Source organism: Phyllosticta citribraziliensis (assembly GCF_038025025.1).
Source record: "Phyllosticta citribraziliensis strain CPC 17464 chromosome Unknown J3D65scaffold_14, whole genome shotgun sequence".
Classification (NCBI taxonomy): domain Eukaryota; kingdom Fungi; phylum Ascomycota; class Dothideomycetes; order Botryosphaeriales; family Phyllostictaceae; genus Phyllosticta; species Phyllosticta citribraziliensis.
This window is the reverse complement of record NW_027117351.1, coordinates 457,460-469,566: the sequence shown is the minus strand read 5'-3', so window position 1 is coordinate 469,566 and position 12,107 is coordinate 457,460. Positions and strand designations below refer to the sequence as shown.

The window sequence follows — 12,107 nt, the reverse complement described above, 5'->3', positions numbered from 1 at the left end:
TTCTCTTTCCAGAATGCTCGCTTGGGCTCGAGTGCTCTTTGTTTCCTGCTCCCCCCCTTGGCTCGGTAGGTAGGTCGCGCGTAGGATCACAAGCTAGAGCTTGGCACGGTTAAGGTACGTGGGGCGGTATACTTTGGTCTTAGCCGTCGATTCAAACAAGCAGCGCAACAGGAAAGCTTCTCCCGGCGAGAGTGAGCGTTGTTGAAGAAGAGTAACAGGGACGAAAAGTACTAAACAGAGAAAAGGAGTTGCAGAAGTGTCAGCCTCAGCCCCTCGACCATGGGAAGCAAGCCGAAAAAAACGGACGGCCGACAAGAGAGCTGGGCTGAGGGAGTAGCCGGCCGGCCGGGGGACGCGCGAGGCTCTGAGCCAGCCAGGTCAGGTCCTCTCAAACCTTACCCTTAGACCGAGCGCGCCAATCCCAGGGCAGAGCGCGGCAGCGCCGCTTCTGGCTGGGCGGGTGGGTAGGTTGGAGGGGGACGAAGAGCCTCGGTCGGCCTCGGCGAGCGTGGGCACGCGCGCGTGCTGGGATGGGCGTGGTCCTGGGCCATACCAAGACCAAGCCTAACCTGATACACCTGCGGGACGTCGAGATGGTGGTTGGTTGGATGGTGAATTGACGGACGACGGATCGAGCTAAACAGCAATGGAGCTGCGTTCGGCAAAGGAGAGGTCTTCAGCGGGAGCTTGACCTGACTCCACCAACGCAGTCGACGCTCGACTCTGTCCACCATGTTGAGTCAAATGGACGAGCGGATGTCAATCAGTGATTCATCAGGTCCTTGGTCCCCACATGGACCTGACCGAGAAGCATCCCAGACGGAACTGAAGCACTACTGCCGGCTCCGTCCGTCTTCCCGAAAAGCCATGTCTGCCGGCTCAACGCCCAAGCCGCAAGTTCGTGGCTCGTGAGCAAAGAGGTGTCGTCTGACTCGGTGGTGGCAGAGCAGCATGGCAATGGGCTCTTCTCGGCGATGCAGAGACGAATGGAGGAAGAATGTTGACGCCCTGACGGTTGAACGAGTGCAGTGAGGTCGACATGTGAAGATGACGTCTGGCTGTTGTGAGGAAAATGCACGGACGCTGTCCCCGGATCTGAGGCGGGCTTCCTGGGCTTGAGCTGCCCCGCATCCGCCGCCTTGGCCTTTTCTGCTTCCTCTGGCCCGATCTCTCCCGACGACAACGACGAGTCTACAACCAGCTATTCTACCTTCGCATTCATCACCATCAAATGCCGAGCCAATCTGAGACAATAGAAGCAGACTCCATCTACTCAAGAGTAAGGTATAAAACGTAGTAGCACCAGTAGGTAGGTGGACGACGGAAAAAGAGAGTGCCAGTCACCGCCTGGCCTGCTAAACCACTCCTCCTCCCCCTTGTGAAGCCATCAAAAGAATCAAAAGAGAAAGCCTAAAAACCCCCCAACCACCAACCACGCTGCTTCCAGGTATCTTGATCCCAGCCCCCCGTCGCGTCCAACCCGGCTGGCAACAAAGCCAGCAATGCTTCCAGTGCCCTCTGCGCGCGAATAAAAGACAAGAGACGTGTAAGAGAGGGCCCCAATTCGGGCAATCAGTTCCGCCCCAACCAGTCCAGTCCATCCCGGTCCAACCAATCCGACGACAAAAGAAAGCCAGCAGCATCAGACGACGTTTGAGTAGAGGGAGAGCCGAAGGTAATGAAAAAAAAAAAAAAAAAAAAAAAAGCCTAGACAGTAGAGATGAGCAACAAAGGGGAATGATAATACGACCAAGAGAGAAAAATCAAAACGCCTGCCGTGGAAAAATCCCCAAAGCACAAAAGAAAGAATTTGGCCAGAGCGCCGAAATAGCACGAGCAATCGACACGCTACGCCTCGCCAGCAAGAACGACCTGAGGTGCCTGGCTCTGCTGCTGATTCTGCTCTGCCTTGGGATCGTGACACCCAGGCCTGCCGCAATCTTCATCCTCGTCTTCGTCTCCGCTCGCCTCAATTGCCCTCTCCCACTCCTTCTCGCGTCTTTTTCGCTCTTTGACAGAGTCCGCTGTCGCTGTCGGACTGAGACTATCCTCTTCGCCACCCATGCCCGAGTCCGTCATGCCTTTTGAGACGGCGTCCTCGTTCCACCTAATGTCCGACGGCAATGGCTTGATCGCCACACCTGCGGGAGCGTCGGCTTCGGCCATGGTTTCGCTCAGACTGCGTTCTCGGACGAGCTGGTTGCGGATGGTGTCGGCAGCTGAGTTGGTGCTGGCAGCACGCTGGCGGAAGCCCGTCCCGCTGCTTCCGCTTCGCCCTTCGGAGCCAACGGCCCGTCCGCTACCACCGCTCATCGTACCGTCTTCCAGCGTGGCTTTCCGCAGCTTGAGGCGTTCTTCGGCAGACAAATTCTGCCACTCAGCCCCAAACGTAACGACTGAGGCCTTTTTCCCATGGACTGTAAACGAGTGGTGCGCGCGAGGGAGGACTTCGGGGGAAGTGGGTGAGGTGGCCGACGTGTCGTCAGACATGATGGTGGAAGAAGAGTCTTTGCCTTTGCCAGACCGCCGGTGGCCGGGAGTGTTCGAGCTACTGTGCGTGTCGCGGAGCGTCCGGTGAAGAGATCGGCGCACTTTGTTGCGAGACTCGGGTGTGCCAGAAGTAGTGGGTCTCTGGGGAGTTTCGGCGTTGGGGTTCGGAGTCGACGGTCTAGCACCATCCAAGCCGTGCTTATCGGCATCGGATGTACTGGGGCGGCGATGCCTTGACCCCGTATCTGACGACAGCTCTGATCGCTCATCATCAATTGTGGAAACAGATGGTCGGTGCTCGAGGCCGTTGGTCTGGTCTGCAGGGGGAACGTCGAGGCTTATGGCTGGGATTCCCCACCCGTTCTGCGGGAAGCCTGAGCTATTTTGAGATGTTTCTGGAGGCGTGGTGAAGACATCGTCGTCGTTTTGCTCCGATCCAGCAGTGCCGGGGCGCAAATTCGAAGGCGAAATCGGTCTAGTTGTCGAGGCACTTGCTCTGGAGCCAAGCCGTTTGAGTCCGGTTTGTATTGGTTTCGGGCCTTGTATTGTCGGTGACGAGCCAGACGAGTTTGGCGCTGCAGGAACGACTTCCTGAGGTGCAGGTTCTCCCGCAGACCGCTTCTCTTCGTCCAAGTCCATGATCAATATGTCCCGATGTGCCTTCATGCGACAAATCTCGATGCGGATCCACTTGAGCTTCGCCGACATTTTGCTAGCGGCATGCATGACATGTTCCCTCGTCCTTGGCTGAATGGGTGCCATGACCTGCAGGTGCCGCGCGTCTCGGAGACGGTTGTCGAGTTGCTTCACTGCTGCTCCTAGCTTGTCTTCCGTTTCTTCGACCTTGCGTTGGATGTTGACTCTCCTTGCTTTGGCAATCTCTTGTGCGAACTGGTTATCAATCTTCCCGCTCGTAATAGTAACGTCTCCTGTGGGTGTCTGCAGGCCTATTGACGAATGAGACGAGCGGATTGCTCGCGCCCTTTGTCCTTCGTAGTTGCTACCAGTCAGCACTCGCGGCCGGATCCCAGCTGTTTCAAAAGCTGCCGTGTAGTTTAGTTTCGCCAGCCAGTCATTCATCTCCGCCTCGTTGTCAGCCAAAAAGACCTCCTCCGCCCCGCCCTTAGCGAAGATGGCGAAAGCGTGCTTGTGCTTCCTGTAACTATTGTCGAGGGCGGCTACACACTGGTCCATCGGGATGGCAAAATCGGCCTTGAACTCGGGAACGGGCGGCTTGAAGATGACGGGAGCACCGCCTTGGCTCTTTTGCTCGTGCGCCTCGTGCTGGTGGATCAAACTCTTTGCCCATGCTGCGTTTTTGAAAAATGAAAGACCGGATCTTGTCAGGACGGCTCCCCATTCTTGCCATGGTGACCTTGCTGCTCTCCTCTTCGTGTCTTTTCGCCACAGAATGCCGACTTTTGTGACTGGCATCTCTACGACACCAGCCTGAGCTCCGTCCGGATTTTCAATCGTTGTCGGTGACATAAAGGCATCGGGCCGTGATCTGGCCGACATGATTTGAATAACGCCATATCTTGCAAAGGTCCTGTGAAGCATTTTGAGGTCCAACGTCTGAGCTGTCCCCCGGTAACTGTAGGGATCTTCGAACTGCATGACGTCCTTGATGGGTGGTCGCAACACGTCTAACTTGTTTTCGAAGATGAGCGTGTATGGATCAATTGGTTCTTTTTGCGCCTTTTTGACCGGGTCTTGAACTGCGTGCTTGATAAGATTTTTCTTGTTTCTCCGCGTCGCCAAGCTCCGTAGGTCGACCTCGTCATCAATGTGAATAAATTGGGTGTAAACAATGTTGTCGTATAGCGTGGCAAGGACGTCCTCGTTGACTTCGGAAGCGTTTGAACCGTTGCAATTCTTGATGTAGTCGAGCTTTTGCATCTTGCGCTTGTTATTTGGGTTGAAAAAGTCTGAGTTGAGGAGGACGATCGAAAACGAGATGAAATATGCCTCCTCTGCGCATAGTAGGTTAGCAATGCTCAATGAATTGCTGCACTGAAGCTTACCCGGAGAGACGAAGATGCCAGGGTTGCATTCGTGATATCTGTCAGCAAATCCTTGAAGCACCCTGTCAATTTGCTGCGTTTCCTTTGGCAACGTCACTTCCATGAGGAGTTTTCTCAGTGCCATGTCAATGGGGTCCCCGAAGAACATGAATCTCCGCATATAGCTGCGCAGAACCGCAGACGAGAATTCGTCTCCACTCTGGGCCATGATGGCAGCTATCAAACTTCGATCTATCCGCTGTTCGAGGCGTTCGAGATATCTTCCTGGCGCTTCGCCTTCTTCGCGAGGGGGGATATCCAGGGCTTCTCGGCTGATATTGAGGGACGTCGAGTGAGAACCTCTTCCGGAGGGACCGTGATGACCTGGTGATCCATGGCGTGGTGAGTGTGGTTCGGTGTTGTGTCGAAGTTTGCCAAGACTGAAGAGGTTGCTGAAGCTAGTGCGCCCGGTGGTAGACGTAGAACTTCGTCCGGTCTGGCCCAATGGCGGCGTGGGAGAGTCGTCCCCATCAGACTTACCTCCTAGCGACCCCATTGTCGACGAACGTCCACGACGATTCAATCGCGCAGGTGGGGCCAATGAAGGTGACGACCTGGCAGAGCGCGCTGACGTGGTCGAATCATTACGATTCAGCGTTTGTTCGCTGGCATTGACCACAGAAGCGAGCGCGGAATGCGAAGGGGATTGGCCGGGATGAGCGCTCCCATCAGTGTTGGATCGATGCACGGCGGTCAATGGAGGGCTGTACGTCCCGTTGGGAGAGTGGTGCAGAGATCGATAGCTAGCGCCGCTTGTGGATGCGCGCGGAGTCGCAGGGGCAGTGTCCGGAAACTCGGGCGGCGCGGGAATCTTGACTGGCAGCGGGAAAAGAGACTTCCGATTTTGGTCCTTGTTTCTTCTTGGTAATCTGAAGATGCTCGACGTCGAGGTCAGCTGTGGTCTTTTGCCAAATCCGAATGGGCCATGGTCTCCGTAGCTCCCGTCAGAACGCGACGAGTCCGACAGCCTGCCCGCAGACCCGGTCCCCTTTCCAGCGTGTGTGTCGTCGCCATTCGTTGCAGGAGCATCTCGGGCCCTCGAAGTCGATAGCCTTCGCGGATCATCGTGGCTGGGTCGTGAGTGGTGTTGTTCGCCGCGAGCAAACTCGGCACTGCGTTTGCGCTCGAGCGACTTTCGCGGAGACGCGCCAGGTATGACGTCGAAGGTCGATAGGCGCGATTTGAACGTGGGGAACTTGGTCTTCTTCTTGGGCGGAGGATCCGGATTCATGTCCACGGTGGGTGCGGTGGTGATGATTGCCGGAGCTGTTGAGGACAAGGCTGTTAGTTTGTTTCCATGTGGCTAGCACGCGCTGGCATACCTGCTGGCAAGGGAGGGACCGGGGGAACCGGGGGGACGTCGGTAGCTTGTGCAGCGGCCTTGTGGTCTTTGGCCTTTTGGCGCAATTGCGGGTCTGAGGCATGGCGAGACCTCAGCATGCTGAAGCGGCGCGTCATGGGGTTGTGGTCCTGGACAGGCGGCGAAATGGGGCGTTGGACTTCGCCTTCGGGCAGCGAAGGGCGCGGGTGGAGGGCAGGGCGGATGCCATCGCTGGACTTGATGCCACGATCAGACGAGGGGAGGTTTTCGGCCGAGTGGATGCGCGAGGCGGGGTCGGAGCGTTTGAAGAGAGAAGCTGGGTCGAGGGTACTGCGGCGCTTGAGGTCCTTTTCGCTCTTGCCCGGGCGTAGGCCTCGCAGCGGCATGGCGATGGCGGCAGAGGATGGAGGGTCGCAGGGTCAGGTCGGCGGCATTGGCACGGTAGCACGACGAGTGCGGAGGCGGCGGGTAGTGTCGAGGAGGCGGATTGTCGACGAGGAGTGAGGTGCGAAACCAGGGGACCGCGTGCGAATTGGGATCTGTCAAGCCAGGCTGTGGGCCCCGTAAGGCTGAGTGCTGAGTCGGTGATGCAACGCGGCCAGCGCTTCAGGGGGGCAGAACCAGGAGCGGAACAGCGGGGGCAGGGGAGCGCGTGGTCGCGAGTCGGAGTCGGAGTCGGGACAGGCGGAGTGAGGCTGTTGACCCAACGAGCGACGGCGGTGGACGACGAGTGTGTACGGTGTACGGGATGTAGCAGAGAGTGTCGAGTTGGGCGGGAGGTGGGTGTATGTATGGTGAGGTAGAGGAGAGGAAAGGGAAGGGAAGGGAAGGGAAGGGAGCGAGTAGCATGTACAGTCCAGTCGAGACGGCAGATACATTAGCATTAGCAATTCATCAGCATCAGCATCCGCTAAAGCGATTCCGCCTCTCGGGCAGCGTTGCACCCGAAGACCACATCAGCTTATACCGCGAGTGACTTTTGGGTACCTGTAGTGGTGCTTGGCCCCAGTTCTGTTGCTCAGTCATGTCAGAGCTTCATCAGTCAACGTCAACACCCACCGGCACTCTCATGTCCTCGTCGTCGCACTCCTCCACCCGACATCATCATGCGTGCCACCACATACGCAGCCCTCGCCCTCGCCGTCAACTCTCTCGCTCTCGCAAGTCCCCAGCACTACGACCGCTATTCCTACTCGCCCTCTGAGCCCCGCGACGCCCGCCCGCCATGGCGCAAACTGTCCGATTTCGTCATCCAATCGCTCTGGCGGACCTCGGAGCCGCTCAACACTGGCACCCCATCGAAGCCGTCCAAGGGTCGAGTCGCCCCGCCGCCCAAGGTCCTAGCACGCTATGGCGACGACATGGTGCTTAGGTTCAACCTAACCACCGAGTACGAGGCCCGCAAGCTTGCCGATGCCTCGGCGACCTTGTTCCTCGACGTGTGGGAGTTCAATGACAACTGGGTCGACATTCGCGTCGCCAAGGACGTTGTGAGTCTGGTCCACATGCGTCCGTCGCGCATTTGCTCACAATCGGAATTCTTCAGGTGCCCTCGTTGCTCGGACTCCTCCCGCCCTCTCTCCAAGACGCCCATGCCCCATTGATGCGCGACCACGACCTCGCCCAAGCAATCTTCGACTCTTACCCTGCAACCGACCCTTCCGCCATCCCCTCTCGCGAGCCCTTTTCGCACGAGGTCCGCTCCACCCAGAATGCTCAGACCAACCTTTTTTTCCGCGACTACCAGCCGCTTTCCGTCATTACTCCTTGGATGAAGCTCATGGAATCGCTCTTTACCACCCACGTGCGGCTCATCAACGTTGGCATAACCTACGAAGGCCGTGACATCCCAGCTCTGCGCGTTGGCGTCCACCCCAACAACAAGGACACGGCCAGCAATGCGGCTCCGCGCAAAACCATTCTCGTCTCTGGCGGCATCCACGCTCGGGAATGGATCAGCACCACCACGGTCAACTATCTGGCCTACAGCCTAATCACCAGCTACGGAAAATCGTCCCTGACGACCGCCCTCCTCGAAGCGTACGACTGGATCTTCATCCCGACGCTGAACCCAGACGGCTATGTTTACACCTGGGAGACGGATCGCCTCTGGAGAAAGAACCGTCAGCCGACATCTCTCCGCTTTTGCCGCGGAATCGACCTCGACCGCTCGTATCCGTTTCACTGGGACGCGGATGCCACGCGCGGAAACCCATGCTCCGAGTCTTATGCTGGAGAGACTCCTTTCGAGGGTGTCGAGTCAAAGCGTTTCGCCGAGTGGGCCAGGAATCAAACCTCCGACAACAATGTCGAGTTCGTCGCATTCCTGGATCTGCACTCGTATTCGCAACAAGTATTGTACCCATACAGCTACTCGTGTGACGCCACGCCGCCAACTCTAGAAAACCTCGAGGAAGTTGGCATGGGCCTCGCCAAAGCTATTCGCATCAGTAAGACTGGGCACGTGTACAAATCCGAGTCCGCGTGTCGGGGTAACGTCGTCGCGGCGACAACGCCAAACGGCGCGCCAACGGTGTTGCCGCGCATCGAAACGGGCGGCGGCGCGGCGCTCGACTACTTTTACCACGAGCTCGGCGTGCGCTACAGCTACCAGATCAAGCTGCGGGACACGGGGAGCTATGGCTTTTTGCTGCCCAAGGAGCACATTGTTCCCACCGGCAAGGAAATTCTCGATGCCGTGCTCTACCTCGGCCGCTTCTTCTTGGGTGAGCTGGGTCTGCAGTCGGATGACGGCGAATCCGCAGCCACGCCGCCGCCGCAAAAGGAGGGCATCGCGCAGACGGGCCCAACGCTAGCCAAGGTCAGCACGATAGAGGAGCTTGACGTCGAGGGCCCGTTGGACTGGGGATTCGAGAGCAGGACGGAGGATCGCGAAGACGACAGCGACAACGACGACGTCGACGACGACGACGATGACGACCGCAAGGAAGAGGAGGACGACGTAGACGCCACCGGCGCGTGGGAGCTTAGGCGCAGAAGGCGCCGCTAAGGTAAGCATACAACGTAAACGACAAAGCGGAAACGAAAAAACGCACACGCAAAACAAAAAGCACGCATACACGTCTCTGCCTGCGCTGGGAGCGTTCTTGCTCCACGCACCGACTGCCCTGTCAGACGTGCCGGCGCGCCTTGGCCAATTCTTGCGCTTGTTGATGGCTCCCGTTTCGAAACAGAGGGTGCGTGGTGAGTGCGTCTGGCACGCAGCAGCCATCGCACCATCGGCGCGTCAGTCCACCCGTCCGTTTTACCGGGCCGGTCGCATCGTCTCATGGCTTCTCTTTTGACGCTGTCACTCAAACATGGCAGCATGCTCCCACCGTTCTTTGGATCTTTATAAACAAGCGAGCGTTGTATGTAATGCAGACTGCGGGACGAAAACTTGGATGCTGCGCTCGGCGACGGATGATGTTTACTTTCTTGCTCATAATGCCCCCTTCCCCCCCTTCCTGTGCGAGAGCCCGCCAGCTCTGTTTTTGATTGGCGTTGGTGGTATCTTGCTTGTCGTTTGGTTGGGCGGTCTCGTTGCTTTCGCGTCTGCTGCCTTGCATGCATGCAGGCTTTGGAGGAACTTTTTTGACTCGGCGAGGTGCTGCTTTTTGGGCTCGGGCGAGTCTGCTTTATAACTTTATACCAAATGAATGAATGAGCGCTGGTTGTGTTGAATGATTGAATGAATTGTGTGCTATGCGTGGGCTGGGGTGGTTGTTTGGTGCGTATGGGAATGGCCTTGGGTATTTGTGGAGGATCCCTGTTTTTTTGTTACTGCTGTTCAATTCATCGTTCATTCCTCTCCCTGCTCTACATGCGTGCCCTAAAAGGCGCCATCTTTTCCCAATCACCTCCAGTAGAGCTCGTCGTGGCCACGCTGTCTGATCTCCAGCTCGCCCGTCCAGCACGCTTGTGTTTTGGGTGATATACAGACATGTAGCAATACGCGGCGCGCTCTTCAAGAACATGCATCATCCACCCCATGATCCACACGTCTACACCCCCAAGGTACCGTCTTGCCTCTGCATACACAGCTACTGCCACCATTTTTGGGCACGCCTGGCATGCGCACAACCAACCAACCTGCAACCATGGTGGTCTACGGGCTCGCAGTTACTTCTTTGCGAGGCACTCAAGGCATGCCATACAGATGTAGCATCCACAAGTTGGAGCGTGTGGATGCTACTCTCCCACCACTCCGATCTCCCACCTCCAATCCCACCTACTTAGCAGAGCACAGCATATCGTCATCGCGGCAAACGGCAGACGTGGCTGATGACCACCACATCCGCCACATTCCTTGCGGCGATTTACAGTTGCTGTGGCGTCTGCGGCGGCGGTGCGGCAGTTTGATGGCGGCGGCGTTGTGGTGGTGGCGATGCGGCGTCAGAGGCGTTGGAGGCGTATGAGGCGATGGATGGGGCGTCAAGATGGGGCGTCAGGGTCCATGATATTGTGGACGGACGGGGTGACGGCATCGTCGATGTTGGGGAAGTGGAAGGGTGAGGGTGAGGGTAAAGGAGGAGGACGATGAGCGAGAGTATTGGGGTGGGGACTGGGCGGGGCGGGGGAGAGACGTGAGGAAAGTTCCACGAGAGCTTTGTAAGTCATATGCTTTGCGCGTGTTCACTGTAAACTCGACAGCACTGTTTGCATGAACGATTAGAAATTGCTATGTCTGCATTCTTTCTGGTGCGATTCGATCTAATCTAAGCACCGCAAGTGGGCTGCCTCTTGCGCGTCTGGCCGAACAACTCAGCCCATCGTAGCTCGAGCAATCTGGTATCTCTTTTTCGGCTCCTGCCTGGCTCTGGGTCGCAGTGTCTTGAACACATATGCGCCTCTCTGGCCGTCCGTCTGGTATCTCTCGTCTCTCGTTCTCGCTCGGGGCCCAGGCGCAGCGCACTTGCTCGGTCGTCTGCAGCTGGCTGCGACGACTGGCTGTAACAGGCTGGCTGAGCTCTTCAGCGTAACAAAAAATAAAATCGTGGAGGCGTAAAACGTGATGCTCATGCTTGTACTCATTCTGTCGTGAAGACTTCGGGGATGATGAGGAAAGGAGATACAGGAGTCAGGGAGGAGAACCGACGAAATAATTTCTAAAAAGAAGGAGAACGAGAAGGAGAACGAGAAGTAGAACGAGAAGTAGAACGAGAGATAGTGAAAAGTCTTGAGCTCGCTCAAAGAAGTTAAGTTGGTGCATCGAATCGAAGAGTTTTGCGGAGAGCAAGCTACTCCATGCAACGACGCTCACAGCACACGGCGGCAGCACATCCCTCAGGGATAGCTGTACCGGGCGTCGGCACTCCTAACCTTCGCGGGCCCCGACGATGCCATTGCCGCTGCGGCCGCCGCTACACCCGAGACCGGGAAGAGCTTGGGCATCCCAGTAGCAGCAGCAGTAGGCGACGAGGCAGTGGGGCTAGTCGTCGCCGTGGTGGAAGCCGATCCGGCGGCGTCAGACGCAGAAGCGTCGTCAGGGTCCGGTTTGGACGTTTCAGTCGCGGCAGTGTTGGTCGTGATTCGCGTCATGGGGGCGACGCCGCCGGCAGCGTGACCGCATTGATGGCATGTCCCGCAGCGCAGACTGCACTCGCGGTCGCCGCCGTTGGTGCCGCACGAGCAGGACAGCGACTGGCGGCGGATGCGTGACCCGCATGCGTGCCGGATCGTGTTGTAGCACATGGTCGGGTGCTGGTCGATTCGTCGTCTCCTTGAGGACCTGCCTTGGGAGGAGAGAGAAGAGCAGAGAGGCCGCTATGATGGCGAGCGCGTTTGGTGGATTGGGTGTTGGGGCCTTTAGTGTTTTGGGTTTGGTGTGGGCCGTGGAAACAAGCCTGATACAGCACAGCTCATCAGCATGGGAGCTGTCGACGGATTTGACAGGCACCTACGCTGCTGGGATGTCTGATAGGGCTGAGTAGGAGATGTAGCGTCTGACGCTTCAACGAGGGTTGGCTGAGTTTGGTTGGTCTTTTGACTTTTTTTCTCTTTCTTTCCTTGTAGAGTCGTGATGCCGGTAGAAGAAAAAGAAGGACGGAGAAGGGGAAGTAAAAGATAGACCAAGGAAGGTCATGTACTTTAAGCTGACCAGTCCAACCGAAAAGGGTAATAGGAGATCCTGCCGACCAAGCTGAAACATTCCAAGCGCTGTTCGGCGTAGGGAGAGGTCAAAGGGCCCAGATTGCTCGATCCAGCTCTCAATCCACACCATGTTTGCGCTC

The 12,107-nt window shown here is 57.2% G+C and overlaps 2 protein-coding genes across 2 annotated transcripts; one reads left to right on the top strand and one right to left on the bottom strand.

The window, feature by feature from the left end:
* Positions 1-1,681: 1,681 nt before the first annotated feature.
* Positions 1,682-6,675, bottom strand: J3D65DRAFT_640772 (protein transport protein sec73). Its single transcript, XM_066801826.1, has 3 exons — positions 5,876-6,675; positions 4,515-5,819; positions 1,682-4,463 (listed from the first exon to the last, which is right to left on the bottom strand). The coding sequence occupies exons 1-3, from the start codon at positions 6,258-6,260 to the stop codon at positions 1,849-1,851; spliced, it is 4,305 nt and encodes a 1,434-aa protein (XP_066650534.1). The 5' UTR covers positions 6,261-6,675; the 3' UTR covers positions 1,682-1,848.
* A 305-nt stretch (positions 6,676-6,980) lies between these two features.
* Positions 6,981-8,614, top strand: J3D65DRAFT_525738 (putative metallocarboxypeptidase ECM14; the record flags this gene model as incomplete). Its single annotated transcript, XM_066796640.1, has 2 exons — positions 6,981-7,364; positions 7,421-8,614. Coding segments are annotated over 2 exons (1,578 nt in total), but the record flags the coding sequence as incomplete, so codon positions are not given.
* Positions 8,615-12,107: the final 3,493 nt, after the last annotated feature.

Coding starts and splice junctions, on each gene's coding strand:
- J3D65DRAFT_640772 (XM_066801826.1), bottom strand. CDS start 6,260: ATGCCGCTGCGAGGCCTACGCCCGGGCAAGAGCGAAAAGGACCTCAAG. Junction 5,820..5,875: donor GGTCCCTCCCTTGCCAGCAG/GTATGCCAGCGC, acceptor TGTCCTCAACAG/CTCCGGCAATCATCACCACC. Junction 4,464..4,514: donor TGGCATCTTCGTCTCTCCGG/GTAAGCTTCAGT, acceptor TACTATGCGCAG/AGGAGGCATATTTCATCTCG.